The sequence below is a fragment of the Microcaecilia unicolor genome, unplaced genomic scaffold (assembly GCF_901765095.1).
Source record: "Microcaecilia unicolor unplaced genomic scaffold, aMicUni1.1, whole genome shotgun sequence".
Taxonomy (NCBI): domain Eukaryota; kingdom Metazoa; phylum Chordata; class Amphibia; order Gymnophiona; family Siphonopidae; genus Microcaecilia; species Microcaecilia unicolor.
The window spans coordinates 184,012-203,349 of record NW_021963071.1 but is presented as its reverse complement, the minus strand read 5'-3'; the positions used below and the strand labels follow the sequence as shown (position 1 = coordinate 203,349).

Here is a 19,338-nt window from a genome sequence, read left to right as displayed (position 1 = left end):
CATTTTCTCTAGGTGTTTCCCAATGGCCTTGGATTTCTGTGTATTACTACTGGCTGCATACACGGGACACCAGTGTCTCTATGAAAATCTAATTATGGAAGGAAGCAGCAGGGTAGCCTACTACCGCCTGAAAACAGTCCTAGGTAATTGCAAAAGCTGACGCTAATGAACACAGCTTGTGAAGATGTTCCTGGGCTTTTCCTGCTTCTTGCTTAGTGTGCTGAAAGTGACACAGCATACTTGAAATGTAAACTTCTCCTAGACACAGCCTCTGGCTGTGCAAAGAAAGAAAAACCCAGTGGAGATGACGAGAGGGACGTGAAGCTCACGAGCTTAGGCACAGGAAGGAAAGCATAATAGTAGGAAATCATTCAAACCCCCTCATTCTGTAACAGATCCTGCGCAAGTGCTAGACACGCCCTCAACACTAATCCATAACGCAGGCTTAGCGCATGAATGTACATGGGCAGGTCACATATTTACATGTTTAAACTTAACAGTGCTGCATTTAGCTGCGAGCATTCACCCCTCCGCTACTGAGTTACTCCAGTACTCTGTAACGGTATTGGTGGGCCCAGCTGCCATTACAGAATTAGCACTCAGTCTGCTGCATCTTGGTGCCTAACTTTTATTAGGGCATAAAGTCAGGATCGGTTTCCTTTCTGAAAACAGGACCAGTGTGTGGCACTGAGGACCAGCTAAACTGCTATTCGTTCTGTGTTTTTTTTTTTTGGGGGGGGGGTTTGCTGAAAATGAGGACACTGGGGGCATGAGTTCACTTTCCATTTGCAGGGTCACAAACGCGGCAGTTCTTGAAAAGGCGTGGACACAAATAGGTTTTGTCTCTGCTGGGTTTGTGAGTAGGAGAAAACCAAACACTGAGAAATATTCCTGGAGTTGGTCTGTATCTCAGCAGTCTTAAGTCCTCTTTCCCGTTGCACTAGAAACACTCAGTGGATCTCACTGTAATTGCCAGACGGCCTTCTTCCATCAGACTGAAGGATGCAGCTCACACACCCCCTTCTCCAAACCGCCTCCTGTACTCCAGGGGTGGCAAGTGCCTGCAGCTGAAGCCACTGTAGTATTGATGTGATGCCCCCCCCCCCCCCCCCCTCACCTTGCCGTGCTCAGAGGGTGTCAGGGTTTCTTAAGCTTCTTCACAGAGGATGAACTAGAGGCAGACTCCCGCCGCTTTCTCTGAGATAAGGAAACATGAAAAACAAAACACCAGTTACAATCACAAATCATTCCAGTCTCCCTGCTGATCTCCTGGTATAATCCTGAATAGCTCACACTGCTGAGAAGGTGGACATTATGTTGTAAATCATTCAACAGAAACAATCAGCTCTAGAGGAAAGAAGAGAAAAATCCCCAGACAAGGCCACAGAAAGAACAGGTTAAAATGCGAGAGGAAAGCAGAGGAGGAGAGAGGAAGCTCTTGGACCCAGGTGCCACCCCCCCCCCCCCCCTCAACAAAGGGACAACCTCTTGTGGTATCTAAGAAAGAGGAGCTAAACCTCAGACCCAATCAATACAATTTGACTGCCCCTTTCGGACTGACTGTTCACTTGTCTTTTAGATTGTAAGCTCATTGAGCAGGGACTGTCCCTCTATGTTAAATTGTACAGCGCTGCGTAACCCTAGTAGCGCTCTAGAAATGTTAAGTAGTAGTAGTAGTATTACATATAGCAGTGATTTAACCAGAGCTGAGATTGTGATGTCATAATGCCTCATTCCACCAATGCCTAAGAGCCAACCTCATCAGTGATGTCACAATGGCTTGATTGTCCTATATTTGTCTCACTCTTATCTATTAGATTGTAAGCTCCTTGAGCAGGGACTGTCCCTTCCATGTTAAAATTGTACAGCGCTGCGTAACAGACACAGTGTTGCGTTTTGTCATGTATTACACCACGGGGCTTTATCAGCATCGAAAACCACAGGGCTAGGGGCTGGAATGCAACATGCACCTACTGCACTAAAAGCTGCTAAGTAACCTCTAAACAAAAAGAACTCCCTTTCCTTCCGATTCGGAATCTCCATCCACAAATTACTGCCAGAGAAGAAGCCAAAGGCAGCTTCCCCCATGCAGTGCCGAGGTTGCAGCAGACTTGCTGCGTACTGCAGGAGTCCCATTCTACTGTAAGACCTTGTTTCTATCAAGGCTGCAAAACAGAACATAATTTGACAGGATAAAGTGAAAAGGCTTTTTTTCTGTTGTTGTTGTTATCAAAACCCTTAGTGGAGTAATCTGATGAGGAAGCTATTAGGGAGGAGAAAAAAAATGCAAAAGGGCAGGTAACCTGCAGTTAGTTCCCCAGCGCTGCTTACAAATGCTGTGTACCAGCAAAGGATGCTCTAATTATAGAGACAATTATAAATAATGCTGTCTTAGAGCATTTGGGGAAAACGAGAGCGTTGAGCACCAGGTTTAACAGAAGAGGGCTCCGGCTGCCTGCGTCTGATAATCTTTATCAGGACATGAAAAAAAGAGGGAGGCAGAAAGAGACATCTTTCAGAGATGTCACCCATTCTAATTAAGCACCTTCCCTTTGCTTTCACATTTATGCCAGGGTTGGTGCCTAGAGGCAAAATTAGAAGCTGTCTAGTTAAAAAGAAAGAATGTTTTACATGAGAATGCGGGAATTCAAGTCCCTGCTTCTTTAATAGGGAAGAAATGAGAGAGAGAGAGAGAGAGAAAGAGAGAGAGAGAGATACTGCAGAGACAGAAATATAAAAATACATTTTGACTTCATCTAGAAGATAGAAAAATGTTTTTGATCTTAACAATGTAACTTCTAGGTTTCAAATAAGCTGCAAACCTAGAAGTCAGCGGGTGTTCAGATGAAGGCAGCTTTTAAAAGTGCAATGATTGGGACTCTGCACCGACACTTCTTAGACTTGGGCCTTTTCCTCGGTCCGCTAATGGGCTGACTTCTGAGCCGCAGAACAAAGCCTGGCAGTGTGAGGGATTCTGGGAGAGCCAACTCATTAGCAAGAGCCCAGTGCAGTTTGAGTTTCAGAAATCAAAACGGAGCTCAGATCTGGAGTAAGTTAGAGAACCTCAATGCAGAACTCATCTCTTCACCTTCTGACCCTCTGAGACCCAGTCTAAAGGTCCATCTGGGTCACAGGCAGAAACATGAAAACACATTCTGGGGAAGATACCTTCAGCCCCTCCCTAACTGATGCAGACAAGTTGTCATGGATTGCCAGCGGCTGCCGCAGAACTCAGGCGCAAAGGTTTCATGGCCTAAGGCCAATGGATGCGTAAAAGACCGTGCGTCAAGGCAGAAGCTAAATCTCAAATAGTACTGGACTAATATATTCATCTAATGGGTCAAATATAAAATCACCAGCCAGCACACCACTCACTTTGATTCCCAGGCCAGATTTCTGTATCTTGGGTTGGTCAGGGCCGAGAATGCTCCACCCCTGAAATGGAGGCCTCTCAGCCTATTCCTCAACAGTGACACCTAGTGGCCATATTTAGAGTCCACATCAGCCAAGTTCCAGACAGCTGCGTGCCCATAGTGGCCAGGGTGAGAGTTGAATGTGGGATATGGAAATGCAGGAAAAATCCTGGGTAGTTGTGAATGAATCCTCACAGTAACGTAGTAAATGACAGCAGATAAATACCTGAATGATCATCCAGTCTGCCCAACAGTCATACTCATTATCATGATTAAACCAATAAATGTTTTTATTTGAAAGATTTGTTTTGCAACAGTAATGTATTTTACCAAGATATGGACTTCTAAGCTGTAATTGTTTTATCTTTTATATCTGATTGTTTACTGTATTCCCAAAATGTACCGGTTATCTTACTTGTGTTATCCATGTTGAACTAATCTTTTTTTAGGAATACAAGAATAAATATTACTACTATTATTAACAACAAATGAATGTGATATAAAACACTTGCTCATGGTCTTTCTTTGGCATTTCTGGGACACAGACCGTAGAAGGCGGCTGAGGGGAGATATGATAGAGGTCTATAAAATAATGAGTGGAGTTGAACGGGTAGACGTGAAGCGTCTGTTTACGCTTCCAAAAATACTAGGACTAGGGGGCATGCGATGAAGCTACAATGTAGCAAATTTAAAACGAATCAGAGAAAAGTTTTCTTCACTCAATGTGTAATTAAACTCTGAATTTCGTTGCCAGAGAATGTGGCAAAGGCAGTTAGCTTAACGGGGTTTAAAAAAGGTTTGGACGGCTTCCTAAAGGAAAAGTCCATAGACCATTAATTAAAATGGACTTGGGGAAAATCCACTGCTTATTTCTGAGATAAGCAGCATAAACTGTAATGAGCTTTTTCGAGATCTTGCCAGGTATTTGTGACCTGGATTGGCCACTGTTGGAAACAGGATGCTGGGCTTGATGGACCTTTGGTCTGCCCCAGCGTGGCAATACTTATGTAATAAGTCTGCCTGGGGCTGTCCTTATGTTCCAACTACTGGAGTTGCCATCGAAGCCCACTCCAGCCTCTACGAATCCATCTTTTCATTTACTCTCCTTCAAGGACCTAAACCACAGTACTGCTAAGTGCTTTCTTATTTTTATTCTCAATATCTCAACTCTCTGGCTACAGGTTTAACTACCTAACTATTCTCTAGACTTTAATAATTGTGCGGTGTATCTATATTGTGTTGTACTGCTCTGTCTTCTTAGACAAATAAAAAAAAAAAAAACACATACACCTCTCTCTTGCATAGCTCTGATAGTACAGGACAGGCATTTCAAACTGTCTCTGGTCTTTCACATTACTAATTCTTGCTGAAGTTGCCTAACTTTGCAGAGTTTGTCTGCAGTTCAGTAGCCAAAGTTTATTTTCCATTGCCAGTCTTAGATAAGAGAGTAGCTTTAGTCTTACAGCTGGTTTAATTTGCAATTAGAGAAACTGCCATATTTATTGGGAATATTTGGTTTTAAAGGTGAAAAGTTAGATTCCAGCAGAACTTGAGTTTGTTTCAAACTGTCTCATTGCTGAAAGTGCATAAGAGCAGGTAAAAATGTGTCAAGCCAAAGAGAGTCACTGATGAATGAGCTCCGAGGTTATTCAGATCATTCAGTAATTCAATTTCACGGACAAAACTGCAATGGCACATTATTCGCTAGAGCATGCCAAACATCCAAGTGCTAAAATCTCAAAGAAAAATGGGCCTGGGTATGAAGTGAAGACCCTGAGAACAGGGAACGGAACCTGTGGGGGAAAAGATTTCAAACAGCCCACACTACTTGTTGCCATCTTCCTCATCGATGAAGTAGAGACAACCCTCATTGACGGGAGTCTGTTCAATGGAGAGTCACTGCAGGTCTTCTGTGACTTAAGATCCACTCAATTTCCTTCACTCTCTCAAAGGTGCAATGACAAACTCTGCTTAACTGCTCAGAGTTTGGGACCAAGTCAGGTCAGGGTCACAACCTCCAGCTCTTTGGAGACACTAATTCACACAACAGGCTCTCCAAAAGAGCTGTCAAAGAAAAAAGAAAGGAAAGGTAGAGATGGAGAGGAAAGAAGTGCACAGGGAGCTCAGAGAGAGATTCAAGGGGACCAAAAGAGGCCAACTGACAGCTCTAAAGACAGGAAATGACTTCCTCCTTCCCTTTACCCTTCTCACCACATTAACCACCATGAAAAGTAACAATGCCGGGGCTAGGGAAGGGACTGTAAGCGAATGTGAGCAGCATCTACCAGAGAGACATGAGAACTGAGCCAGTAGCCTGCAAGGGAGATGGAGCCAAATGGGTAATTTCTGTTTCAAGCTAGTGGAAAATGGTCACAACGTGACTGCGCTTGCCCTTTTGCCTTGGACTAATCTAATTGTGTCGTCCTTGTGTAATCACCCAGTAAAGGTCAGTGCTGTATTTAACATGGGGGCCTTTAGGTACTGAATTTGCCTTGCAGTGAATTAACTTGATTATATTTTTTTCAAATATGTCAAAGAGCAGGTCGTTTTAACCCTTTCGCCTCTGTCTCTGTGCAGCTCAGGACAGTAATTTCAGGCACAGCCTTATGTGCTGAAGAAAAAAAAATGTTATATCATCATCTCAGACCACGAAAACCAAAGCTGCAGTCAACGCGAAAGGGTACAGTACGTTCTGCTATTCTAACACCCTCTGTCACTCTTTCCAGAGCAGCAGAAAAGGGCCTCTGCTCTCATCACTCTCTCCTGGCCAGAAAGGGACTTACTATGCAATCTCATTCCAGCAAGAACAGCCTGTATGAGGCTGGGGGGGGGGGGGGGGGGGGGGGGGCAGGGGAGCACAGGGCAGTCACTTCCATCACTAGGTACTGTGCTAGCCCACTTTTGTGGTTCACTAGCAGAAAAAATGAAGACTAAGTCAGAGGCCTTACAGGCTCCATTCCTGTGTGAACCCAAATGGTGTTTGCTGGGCTGGAGAGACCAGAGAGGGCAGAAATGGCAACAGAGAATTAAACGAATAGGCCTGGCAGCGGCAAAGACTACAACTGCGGGCCAATGGAAACAAAACACAGGACCAAAGATCTACAATTGGAGGGTAAAACTTAGAACAACAGTAGAACTTGAAAAGTTGACTGACAGACGTAAGGGTAGATATAAACCCGAAGCGTCAGAATGGACAATATCTTGAATAAAGATAAGGGGGAGAGGGGTAACTCAGCACACTGAAGGGGGAGGGAAAGGGGAGGGGTAGGAGAGGAGGGTGGCATAGAGGATGGGGGGGGGGGGGGAGGTATAGGGGGTATGAGGAGGGGGGGAAATGTTTTGAAATGTCAAAAGCCTCTTGGTTATAATTGTTGTATCAAGTTGAAGAGATAGAAGCCTACATTGTGGTCGTAATGTTTTGATTAATAAAAACTTATAAATTAAAAAAAAAAAAAGAAGAAGACTAAGGCACGGAGACCGACCCATCTTCCTTTATCTGTCTGTACTTCTGCTCTCACGGTCCTGGACAGAGGATTTTCTTTTCGTACAGGCTCTAAACCAGCGGCCGACTTCATAGCCCGTCTTTCCTCTGATTCTGATCACCTGGATGTGCCCATCTTCTCAGCTGCTCAGTACCAGCTTAGCTCCCCTGACTGGGCTGTTCGGCAGGCATCCCTTGTCACTACATTCGGCCTAGCTCTCCAGCACTTGTGATGCTATAAATGCCACGGCTAGTCTGCTAAAACCTTAAGTCAGCGCATGTGAAAATAGACATATAACAAGTTAATCAAACTTCTCATTAGACCAAATGGCGCTCATCAATGGTATAAAAAGAATACATAACAGCTGTCCATTAGATGTATGCTTTCTTTTCCCCGTTCACTCATGAAAAGAAAGGGACCCGTTAGAAGTGATAAGAATGCAAGTTAATTATGTAAACCTCTCCCCTCATCAGTAAGCAGGCAGAATAAATCCTCCATCTAATGGACAACTATCATGCACTGTGTTTAAACATGTCAAATTAACTGGAGAAAGGACTATTTCAGGTTCATTTGCTGTGGATGCAATTGTCACAGGGCCTATGTTAAATAATCAGCTGCACTGAAAGTCTTTTCCGTGAGCTCCTGCCTTGGTGACCTCGATCCTGTCACATTGTGCAGAGATGGGGGCTGCGCTGCAATCCCCAAACTATTTTTAAAGATTGCAAAGCAAGGACTTTGTGCAATGGCCCTCTGAACTTTGTATCAGTTTGCAGTTCTAGAGACATTGGGCTTCTTCACAGGGCCTTCCGTAGGAAGCCACTGGCCAGCCTTAAAACAAATGGTGTTTATACAGAGCAATCTGAACTACAACGAGGCACATGTCAAGGGTGTGTGATCTCACCACTTACATTTGCTTTATCTACAGAACTGCTTTGTCCAGGTAGTTAGAACTCACATGGGGAGACTATCCCATAAAATTCTGCTCTTCACAGATGACTGACCCTGTCTAACCCAGATAATTCCTTGCCACATGTGGTTGATACTTTACAAGGGAAGGTCTCAGGCTTTTGCACAAAAACGTCTAAATCAGAAATATTAAATATAAACACTAACTATGGATGCACAAATACTACAGGGTCTGTTTCCATTTTACCTTAGCCTGTTTTCTAAAATGCCTTAGCTCTCTGTGTGTATAGATATCTACATTTATCTGTGCAGGTGTTAACATGGAAGTGATTACTACCTTCTGAAGATGTGACTGTTATCACCAGTAGGGATATTTCAGTACTTAAGTGACTAATTGAACCCAATTAAATTCCAGCATGACTCTGGAGCCCCAGGTCTGTATGGTGCAGCCGGGCACTTATACTGAAAGAAGGTTAGAGAGGCAATTAAGAACATAAGTGTTGCCATACTGGGACAGTGGCCAATCCAGGTCACAAGTACCTGGCAAGATCCCAAAACAGTACAACACATTTTATGCTGTTTATCCTAGAAATAAGCAGTGGATTTTCCCCAAGTCCATCTTAATAATGGACTATGGACGTCTTTTTTAAGAAGCTACCCAAACCTTTTTTAAACCTTGCTAAGTTAACTGCGTTTACTACATTCTCTGGCAACAAATTCCAGAGTTTAATTACACGTTGAGTGAAGAAACATTTTCTCAGATTCATTTAAAATTTACTAGTCTGTAGCTTCATTGTGTGTCCCCTAGTCCTAGTATTTTTGGAAAGAGTAAACAAACGATTCACGTCTACCCATTCCACTCGACTCATTATTTTATAGACCTCTATCGTATCTCCCCACAGCCGTCTTTTCACCAAGCTGAAGAGCCCTAGTCACTTCAGCCTTTCCTCATAGGAAATTAAGGCCTTTCTTAAATCAACAAGCACTAAAGTACTGACCTACATATTTGAAATTTTGCAAAATGTGGTGGTCCAGTGTGGTAACTGGAAAGCCCCAGAAGATCAAGACCTGCCCCCTTTTTCCACCAGGCACACTGGCTTCCTACAGAGGCTCCAGCTCAATTCAAGTTGCAAAGCACAAGGGACGATGTGGCCATGGTGGTCTTAACTAAGTTTGGGCTTTGTCTATGATACTCTCTTCTGCTTGATTACCTTTATGTCTTATTTTGATGTTTTTGCTTCTTTTTACAGTGAGGTCAGAGGTGGTGTTTTCAGGCTATGGTGGACTGGCTGGCTGCACAAATTTGTTACCAACCCATGAAGAACACTAATCGTCTCTTTGAGGGGGGAACAGATAAGTACATAAGTAGTGCCATACTGGGAAAGACCAAAGGTCCATCTAGCCCAGCATCCTGTCACCGACAGTGGCCAATCCAGGTCAAGGGCACCTGGCACGCTCCCCAAACGTAAAAACATTCCAGACAAGTTATACCTAAAAATGCGGAATTTTTCCAAGTCCATTTAATAGCGGTCTATGGACTTGTCCTTTAGGAATCTATCTAACCCCTTTTTAAACTCCGTCAAGCTAACCGCCCGTACCACGTTCTCCGGCAACGAATTCCAGAGTCTAATTACACGTTGGGTGAAGAAAAATTTTCTCCGATTCGTTTTAAATTTACCACACTGTAGCTTCAACTCATGCCCTCTAGTCCTAGTATTTTTGGATAGCGTGAACAGTCGCTTCACATCCACCCGATCCATTCCACTCATTATTTTATACACTTCTATCATATCTCCCCTCAGCCGTCTCTTCTCCAAGCTAAAAAGCCCTAGCCTTCTCAGCCTCTCTTCATAGGAAAGTCGTCCCATCCCCACTATCATTTTCGTCGCCCTACGCTGTACCTTTTCCAATTCTACTATATCTTTTTTGAGATACGGAGACCAGTACTGAACACAATACTCCAGGTGCGGTCGCACCATGGAGCGATACAACGGCATTATAACATCCTGTGCAGGTGTGCCCTGGACTCCATACCCTTCCTAATAACACCCAACATTCTATTCGCTTTCCTAGCCGCAGCAGCACACTGAGCAGAAGGTTTCAGCGTATCATCGACGACGACACCCAGATCCCTTTCTTGATCCGTAACTCCTAACGCGGAACCTTGCAAGACGTAGCTATAATTCGGGTTCCTCTTACCCACATGCATCACTTTGCACTTGTCAACATTGAACTTCATCTGCCACTTGCACGCCCATTCTCCCAGTCTCGCAAGGTCCTCCTGTAATCGTTCACATTCCTCCTGCGACTTGACGACCCTGAATAATTTTGTGTCATCGGCGAATTTAATTACCTCACTAGTTATTCCCATCTCTATTGGGGTTCAGATCCCTGTTTGTTTGAGGTTAGAAATTTGAAATTTCTCTAGACAAGTCAACTTAGTCTAAAAGGAAATGTTAATGTTTTTTTACAGCTTCAATTATTTTTGGATTTTGCTGATTTTCAGACAGCCCTTCAAGCTTGCTTTTGTTCTGGTCAGCCTATCAAGACTGACTCTTAAGGCACTACAACTACAATCAGTATAAAATTCAATTGCATGGGCTCTAATTAGAGATCCTTAGATGTGCACATATCAAACCAACCTGTTCAAAAAGGCATACCCTACCGACCCAAGATAAATGCCTACACTCTGCAACACAGCAAAACCAAAGCTCGTAATGGACACTATATAACCTCTCCTCTCTTCGATCCCCATTGTGCCTGAACCTTAATCGACCACATCACCACCATGTATTTGTTTCTCTACCGGACTTGGCGAACGCCTTTACGGTACTATGTAAGCCACATTGAGCCTGCAAATAGGTGGGAAAATGTGGGATACAAATGTAACAAATAAATAAATCACCCCCAGTGCTGGTAGAATTACGCTGGATGCCTATCACTATAGGACACGTTATAAGCTTCTGTTAACGATTCATAAAATCCTTCACAGGACTGGCAGCCCCCACGGCATCACTGATGCAAACATGGCAATCGTCGCTTGGGCCCTCTTGGACTTATCTTATGCACAAAACAGCAAAAGTATTTCTTATTTTTACTGTGTTTGGATTCTGTTTTATCTCTTGTTTTTGTTTTTTGATGTATTTTGATTGTTTATGTTTGTTGTAACCTGCCCAAAACACAAGGGATTGGTAAGCTATAAATGTTTTAAATAAATGAATACATACGTATGCATGTACACAGACTGTGAAGGGGGTAAATAGATTTCTCTACAGGAAATGTATTCTTACTAGAGTTTCATTCTCAGAAAAGTGAAAGTATACAAACTGCCCGAACACTTGTGTTTTGCAGCAAAAAGCTACATTATCCATCAGATGAATGCTTTTTCTCAGAATTACAGCACATAATCCGGAGGAAATTCTGTGCATGAACTGAAGGCAGAAAAAACGTAGCACTCCGATCTGCTCTCTCCACCTTAGTTTACCTGTTTTCCCCCAATCAGGTGACAAATGGCCACATATGAGGCCATGTCCTTTTCCTCTGCCAGTCTGAACCATGTGGGTCTCCGTACAGCCACAAAGCTCCAATAAGCAATCAGGCCCAGATCCGCAGAGGAGAGGGAAACGGCCCAATGTGCAACCACTCACATGATTGGAAGGACAGGTAAGCTGGAGAGTGTGAGCCATGGGGGAGGGGGGGGGGAGGCCTGGCCAGAGCAAGCTGAACAGTGTATGCCACAGTCAGAAGCCCCAATCAAACTGGGCTGTGTGCAGGGGTGTTGTGGCTGTGTGCTTAATGGAGAACGTGTGCCTTGGAACAAGGTGGAGGGGAACCCAGTGCAAATTAAAGATGAGGGCCGTGGATAGAAGTACCTGGAGCAAGCTGTGCATGTATGCTGGGAGGGTGGGCGAGGAAATTGGAGCTCTGTGCCCTGGGGGTTGGGGGCTTTGTGATGTGGAACAGAAGAAGCCGAGAGGGGTGTGGGGGGGGGGATGAATGACAGAGCTAGGCAGAGGGTATAGGCCAGCCTGAGGACACAGCAAGCTTTTTTTTTTGGGGGGGGGGGTGGTATTTATTTTATTTGATATACTGCTAATCGCCAATGGCAGCTAGGCGGTTAACAAAAGCTTAGTAGAGAAAGAGGAGACAAAGAACAGGAAGAGAATCTAGAGACAGAAACAGCTGAAAAACAGAGCAAGGGAAAATATGATGGAAAGGACTAATTGAATAAGCAGAATAGGAGGATTCCAGTTTCAGGGATAATGGTAGAATATTCCAGAAGTGAGGGCCAATAAAGGCAAAAGCAACGGCGCATGTCGCATCCAAGCGTATAACAGACGGGGAGGGTGATGTAGAACATAGTAACAAAGTAAGTGACGGCAGATAAAGACCTGAATGGTCTGTCCTGTCTGCCCAACAGTCAAATTCGTTATCATTTCAAGATTTAAATCAACAATGAACGCGAGATTATATACTTGATCATGGTCTTTCATTGGTGTTTCTAGGACATAGACCATAGAAGTCCACCCGGCTCTGTCCTTATGTTTCAACCACTGGAGTTGCCGTCAAAGCCCACTCCAGGCTATCCAAATCCATCTTGTCGTTTGCAGGACAAAGACCTTAAAAGTCTGCCTGACATTATCCTCACGTTCCAAACCACTGGAGTTTCTGTCGAAGCTCTCTCCAGCCCATCCTAAACCGGATCGCCATATGCGGGACTCAGACCGTATAAGGCAGCTCAGCACCGGCCTCAGTTAATGCAGCCAGAGTTGCCATCTGAGCACCACTTGACATGCAAACACAAATGCAACCCTTTTATATCATTCAGTTTCTAATTAGAGATCCTCTGTGTTCATCCCACACCTTTTCTTGAATGATTTCTGTGGATTAGGAATTGGTTATTGGACAGAAAATAGGGTAGAGTTGGAAGAGGGTGGATAGTGGTGTGGCACAAGGATCTGTACTGGGACCAGTGCTAATCAACATTAAATAGCACCGGTTCATTTATAAATATCTGGAGATATTTATAAAAAAGCAATTCTCGATCCACTTCAATCTGGCTTTCGCCCCCGTCATTCAACCAAAACGGCGCTTACTAAAGTCTCCAACGACCTGCTCCAGGCCAGATCCAAAGGGCTTTATTCTATCCTCATCCTTCTTGATCTATCTGCTGCTTTTGACACAGTCGATCACAGCTTACTCCTCGATACACTATCCTCGCTTGGTTTTCAAGGCTCTGTTCTTTCTTGGTTTTCTTCTTATCTCTCCAAACGTACTTTTAGCGTATACGCTGGTGGATCCTCCTCCTCTTCTATCCCGCTGTCAGTTGGTGTACCTCAGGGATCTGTCCTGGGACCTCTTCTCTTCTCCATCTATACTTCTTCGCTTGGTACTCTGATCTCATCCCATGGTTTTCAGCATCATCTTTATGCCGACGACTCCCAGATCTACCTCTCTACACCAGAAATCTCCGCAGGCATCCAAGGCCAAAGTTTCAGCAAGCCTGTCTGACATTGCTGCCTGGATGTATCACCGCCATCTGAAGCTAAACATGACCAAGACTGAGCTTCTTATCTTTCCACCTAAACCGACCTCTCCTCTCCCCCCTTTCTCTATTTCTGTGGATAATACGCTCATCTTTCCCGTCTCATCAGCACGTAACCTTGGGGTCATCTTCGACTCCTCCCTCTCCTTCGCTTCACATATTCAACAGACTGCTAAAACCTGTCGTTTCTTCCTCTATAACATCACTAAAATTCGCCCTTTCCTTTCTGAGTATGCAACCAGAACCCTCATCCACACTCTTATCACCTCCCGCTTAGACTACTGCAACTTGCTTCTCACAGGTCTCCCACTGAGCCATCTCTTTCCTCTTCAATCTGTTCAAAATTCTGCTGCACAACTAATATTCCGCCAGTGTCATTATGCTCATATTAGCCCTCTCCTCAAGTCACATCACTGGCTTCCTATCCGTTTCCGCATTCAGTTCAAACTCCTCTTACTGACTTACAAGTGCCTTCACTCTGCAGCTCCTCAGCACCTCTCCACTCTCATCTCTCCCTACACTCCTCCCCGGGAACTCCGCTCACTGGGCAAATCTCTCTTACCTGCACCCTTCTCCTCCACCGCTAACTCCAGACTCCGTTCCTTCTATCTTGCTGCACCGTATGCCTGGAATAAACTTCCTGAGCCGGTACGCCAAGCCTCATCTCTGGCCATCTTCAAATCTAGGCTAAAAACCCACCTCTTTGATGCTGCTTTTAACTCCTAAACCTAAACCTTCAACTGTCCCCTATCCCTGATATGCCCTGTCTGTCCTAACCCTTATCCCTTACTTGTCCTGTCATAATTAGATTGTAAGCTCTATTGAGCAGGGACTGTCTCTCCATGTTCAAGTGTGAAGCGCTGCGTACGTCCGGTAGCGCTATAGAAATGATAAGTAGTAGTAGTAGAACGGAACCATATGAGTGAGGTGATTAAATTCGCAGATGACACAAAACTATTCAAAGTCATAAAAACGTATTCAGATTGTGAAAAATTGCAGGAAGACCAGGCATCTAAATTTAATGTGGACTAATGCAAAGTGATTCACATTGGGAAGAATAATCCGAATCATAGTTACCTAATGCTAGGGTCCACCTTAGGAGTCAGCACTTAAAAAAAAAAAAAAAAGATCTAGGTGTCACTGAAATTTTCTGTCCAGTGTGCGGCGGTGGCCAAAAAAGGATGCTAGAAATTATTAGGAAAGGGTTGCAAAATAAGACCAAAGGTATTATGATGCCTAATGCCTCTGTATCGTTCTATGGTGCAACCTCACCTTGAGTGCTGCGTTCAGTTCTGGTCGTATCTCAAAAAAGATATAGCGGAATTTGAAAAGGTTCAAAGAAGAGTAACCAAAATGACAAAGGGGATGGAACTCCTCTCGCATCAGGAAAGGCTAAAGAGGTTAGGGCTCTTCAGCTTGGAAAAGAGACGGCTGAGGGAGTTATGACTGAGGTCTATAAAATCCTGTGTGGTGTAGAATGGGTAAAAATGAATCGATTTTTCACTCTTTCAAAAAGTACAAAGAACAGGGGATACTCAATGAACTTACATGCAAATACTTTTAAAACAAGCAGGAGGAAAGAATAGTTAAGCTCTGGAACTCGCTGATGGAGGATGTGGCAATGGCAGTTAACACATCTGGGTTTAAAAAAAAGGTTTGGACAAATTCCTGCAGGTAATAGTCTGCTATTGAGATAGACATGGGGGAAGCCACTGCTTGCCCTAGGTTTGGTAGCATGGAATCTTGCTACTCCTTTGGGGTTCTACATGGAATTTTGCTACTGTTTGGGTTTCCGCCAGGTACTTGTGACCTGGATTGGCTACTGCTGGAAGCAGGATACTGGGCCACATAGTCCACTGGTCTGAACCAGTTTGGCTATTCTTAAGTTTTGGGGTTTTTTTTTACTACCATTAAAGATCCTCTGGGTTCATCCCATACCTTTTTGAATTCAGTCACAGCTTTTTTTTCCACCTCCCCCCTCGGAAGGACATGCCAGGCATCAACCACCCTTCTCCATGAAAAAGAATTTCCTGACATTACTCGTAAGTCTACCACCCTGCAATCTCAGCTCATGTCTTCTAGTTTTACAGCTTTCCATTCTCTGGAAAATATTTGTTTTTATAGTAATACCTTTCAAGTATTTAAACGTCTGTCCCTCCTCTCCTCTAGGGTAAACATATGCAGGTCTTCCAGTCTGTTCTCATACATCTTTTGGCCAAGCCCCCATACACCATTGTTGTCACCTTTTTCTGGGCCACGTCAAGTGTTTTTACAGAATTCCCTTTTTAAAAAAGTCTTTCTATACCATCAGAAGCAACTTCAATTTTCAGGTTCCTTCAGGAACCATAGCATTCTAAATTTCTCAGTCAGCTAATTTTTATCACATTTTCATTTTCTGCATCGTAATATTCAAACTGTCTTCTTAAATCACAAAAAAAGAAAGCTTTGAAAAGTTGAAACTTAGCTGAAATTTAGCTGAAATGCTAAATCTTGAGATCAAATGGATGACAGGTATTTGATTTTTTTGCTTTTGCCTCCTGATTGGTTCCTATTTAACCATGTGATTGAGCTTAGCCACACTGAGCCTGCAAAGAGGTGGCATAATGTGGGATACAAATACAATAAATAAATAAAATAAATATAACAAAAGACGCAGCTGACATTTTTAGTTAGACTGCGCTATGGAGACAATTGAGTTTGAATTGCAAGTCTGTTGAAGTTATTTTGTTTTTGTGTCACTGTTTTTTTGAAGATGGTTACATTTAATTCTTTTTTCCTCTAGGAGACCATTTGCCCTCAGCCAGAGTTTGAACATATCTATGTCGGCATTTGGTTCTCCAGAGCATTTCAGCTAAATTTCTCATGTTTCAACTTTTTAAAGTTTTCTTTTGTTGCGAATTACTGTATCTTAAGAAGACAGTTTTGAATATTAAGAAGATGAAAATGAATAGTGAAAAAAATACTAGGACTAGGGGGCACGCAATGAAACTAGGAAGTAATAAATTTAAAACGAATTGGAGAAAATATTTCTTCACTCAACGGGTAATTAGAACTCTGGAATTCATTGTCAGGCAATGTAGTAAAAGCGATTAGCTTAGCGGGGTTTAAAAAAAAGGCTTGGATGGCTTCCTAAAGGAAAAGTCCATAGACCATTATCAAAATGGACTTGGGGAAAATCCACTGCTTATTTCTAGAATAAGCAGCATAAAATGTACTGTACTGTTTTGGGATCTTGCCAGGTACTTGTGACCTGGATTGGCCACTGTTGGAAACAGGATGCTGGGCTTCATGGACCTTCGGTCTGTCCCAGTATAGCAACACTTATGTACTTATGTAAACTGACCGATGAGGAAGAATTACTCTATCTTAACAGGACAGTCTGAATATTAAGATGATGAAAATGGTGATGGTGATAAAAATTGACCGATGAGGAAATTTAGCATGCTATGGTTCCAGTAAGGGACCTGAAAGTTGGAACAGCTTCTGATGTTAGGGGCCAAGAGGAAAGCTGGGACCACCAAACCTCCACAGGTCTTTTACTAGCCTAATTATCCAACACTGGTGAGGTACGTCATCAGCTCTGGACAATCCTTATGTGAACTGCTGCCTTTTATAAGGACCAGGTATTAGGCTGGTGTGTTACTTACAGAGTTAGGTGTGAGAGGTGCTCCCACCACATCAATAATCGAATCCTTGCCATCCCCCTTCCCTTCCTCCATGCCAGTGCTGGTGTGTGCATCTGTGCTGGTGCCTTCCCCACTCAGGGGTCCCAAGCTACCAGCCTTAGCAAGAGCCTCGTAGCGGTGCCGAAGCATCTGCAGCTCATACTCGCAGTTGGCAAAGGCCTGCTTGAGTTCGTAGAGCAACACCAGATCACTGCGGAGTTCGTTGAACATCTGAACAATTTCTTCTGTAGGCATGGGGTTCAAATCTGTAAAACAAAGAAAGGGGGGGGGATGTGAGAAAGAACAACCCTCAGTTACAAAGGAAGACTCATCTCCATGCCCTCTGCCCACTACCCATCCTACTCCAGCGGCTCCACAGAGATCTCCACAGGAGCATATGTCGTGCTGGTGGCACTGCTGGTCCCAGAAATCTTCAGCATCAGACACAAAACCCCAGAGACCCAGTACTACCCTCAAAACACACCTTGTGCGTCTAATATGAAAATGTCTCAGAGTCTGACACCATTTACAGCTCCAGCATCTTATTATTCAAGGTGATCCAGGGCCCACTTCAAGGTGTTCTCAGTCACGGAATTGCTCATGTTTGATCTATTCTTACTGTACACCTCCTCAAAAAGGCGGTAAATAAATCCAAATAAATTAATTAATAAAGCACAGGAATTGGATGGGCAGGGGGGAGGGAGGTTGGATCTTTAGCAGGAAAACTTCTTAATACTGCACCTGCAGATGTGAGCTGGGTTACTGCTCTGACAAGCCCACAGCACTCCTATCTGGGACGGTTTTAACAGGATCGAACAAGTCCATTTACCTCTCAACCTTCCAATTTTACTCCTCTTGTACACTCTCATGGTTCGTCCTCCTCCCCTATCCCGCTCTCTGTTGGAGTTCCTCAAGGCTCTGTCCTTGGGCCCCTTCTTTTTTCAATCTACACCTCTTCCTTAGGCTCCCTGATCTCTTCTCATGGTTTCCACTATCATCTTTATGCTGACGTCACCCAGCTTTATCTCTCCACACCAGAAATCACTGCGGAAACCCAGGCCAAGGTATCGGCCTGCTTATCCGACATTGCTGCCTGGATGTCAAACCGCCACCTGAAACTGAACATGGCCAAGACTGAACTTATTGTTTTCCCACCCAAACCCACTTCCCCTCTCCCTTCACTCTCTATCTCAGTTGATAACACCCTCATCGTCCCCGTCTCATCTGCCCGCAACCTTGGTGTCATCTTCGACTCCTCCCTCTCCTTCTCTGCGCATATCCAGCAGATAGCCAAGACCTGTCGCTTCTTCCTCTATAACATCAGCAAAATTCACCCCTTCCTCTCCGAGCACACCACCCGAACTCTCGTCCACGCTCTCATTACCTCTCGCCTTGACTACTGCAACCTACTCCTCACCGGCCTCCCACTTAGCCATCTATCCCCCCTTCAGTCCATTCAGAACTCTGCCGTACGTCTTATCTTCCGCCTTAACCGATATACTCATATCACCCCTCTCCTCAAGTCACTTCACTGGCTTCCGATCAGATACCGAATACAGTTCAAGCTTCTCCTACTCACCTACAAATGCACTCGATCTGCAGCCCCTCCTTACCTCTCTACTCTCATCTCCCCTTACGTCCCTACCCGTAACCTCCGCTCTCAAGACAAATCCCTCCTTTCAGTACCCTTCTCCACCACCGCCAACTCTAGGCTTCGCCCTTTCTGCCTCGCCTCACCCCACGCTTGGAACAAACTCCCTGAGCCCATACACCGGGCCCCCTCCCTACCCATCTTCAAATCATTGCTCAAAGCCCACCTCTTCAATGTCGCCTTCGGCACCTAATCACTTCATCTCTTCTCAGGAAATCTCATCTACCCCAACTTGACATTTCGTCCTTTAGATTGTAAGCTCTTCTGAGCAGGGACCGTCCTTATTCGTTAAATTGTACAGCGCTGCATAACCCTAGTAGCGCTCTAGAAATGTTAAGTAGTAGTAGTCTTGTGATTTTATTATTCCTCTCCCCCTCTTTTTTTAGCAAGCCAACAGACACTCCCTTCAAGCTGAGGGCTGGAATAGAAGCATCCTTCAAAGTTTAACCCTACGATGCCCTTTCTTACACGTAGGGGCCACTTCTGAATCCATCCTCTTGGGGCCAAACCACATCACCGCCCATATGGTGCTGAAGCTCCGAATGGCCAGAAGACCCAAGCTTGGTGCAGCAGTGGGGCCTGGCCTGGTTCTGCCATATACTCCAGACCCCGTATCAAAAACTGCACCATGGCCCACTTTGAATTCACAGCATTATATAAATATGTCATGGTACTA

General features: G+C 44.3%; 1 protein-coding gene across 2 annotated transcripts in view; it reads right to left on the bottom strand.

Annotated features, from left to right (window-relative positions):
• Positions 1 to 742: 742 nt before the first annotated feature.
• DMAP1 (DNA methyltransferase 1 associated protein 1) overlaps positions 743 to 19,338 on the bottom strand; it is a 69,227-nt gene continuing 50,631 nt past the window's right edge. For both annotated transcript variants that reach the window (XM_030188725.1, XM_030188726.1), the window contains exons 10-11: positions 16,994 to 17,277; positions 743 to 1,197 (exon numbers count right to left, since the gene is read on the bottom strand). In XM_030188725.1, the coding sequence (XP_030044585.1) occupies positions 1,138 to 1,197; positions 16,994 to 17,277 (344 nt within the window). In that variant the 3' untranslated portion in view covers positions 743 to 1,137. The remainder of the gene's footprint in view (positions 1,198 to 16,993; positions 17,278 to 19,338) is intronic.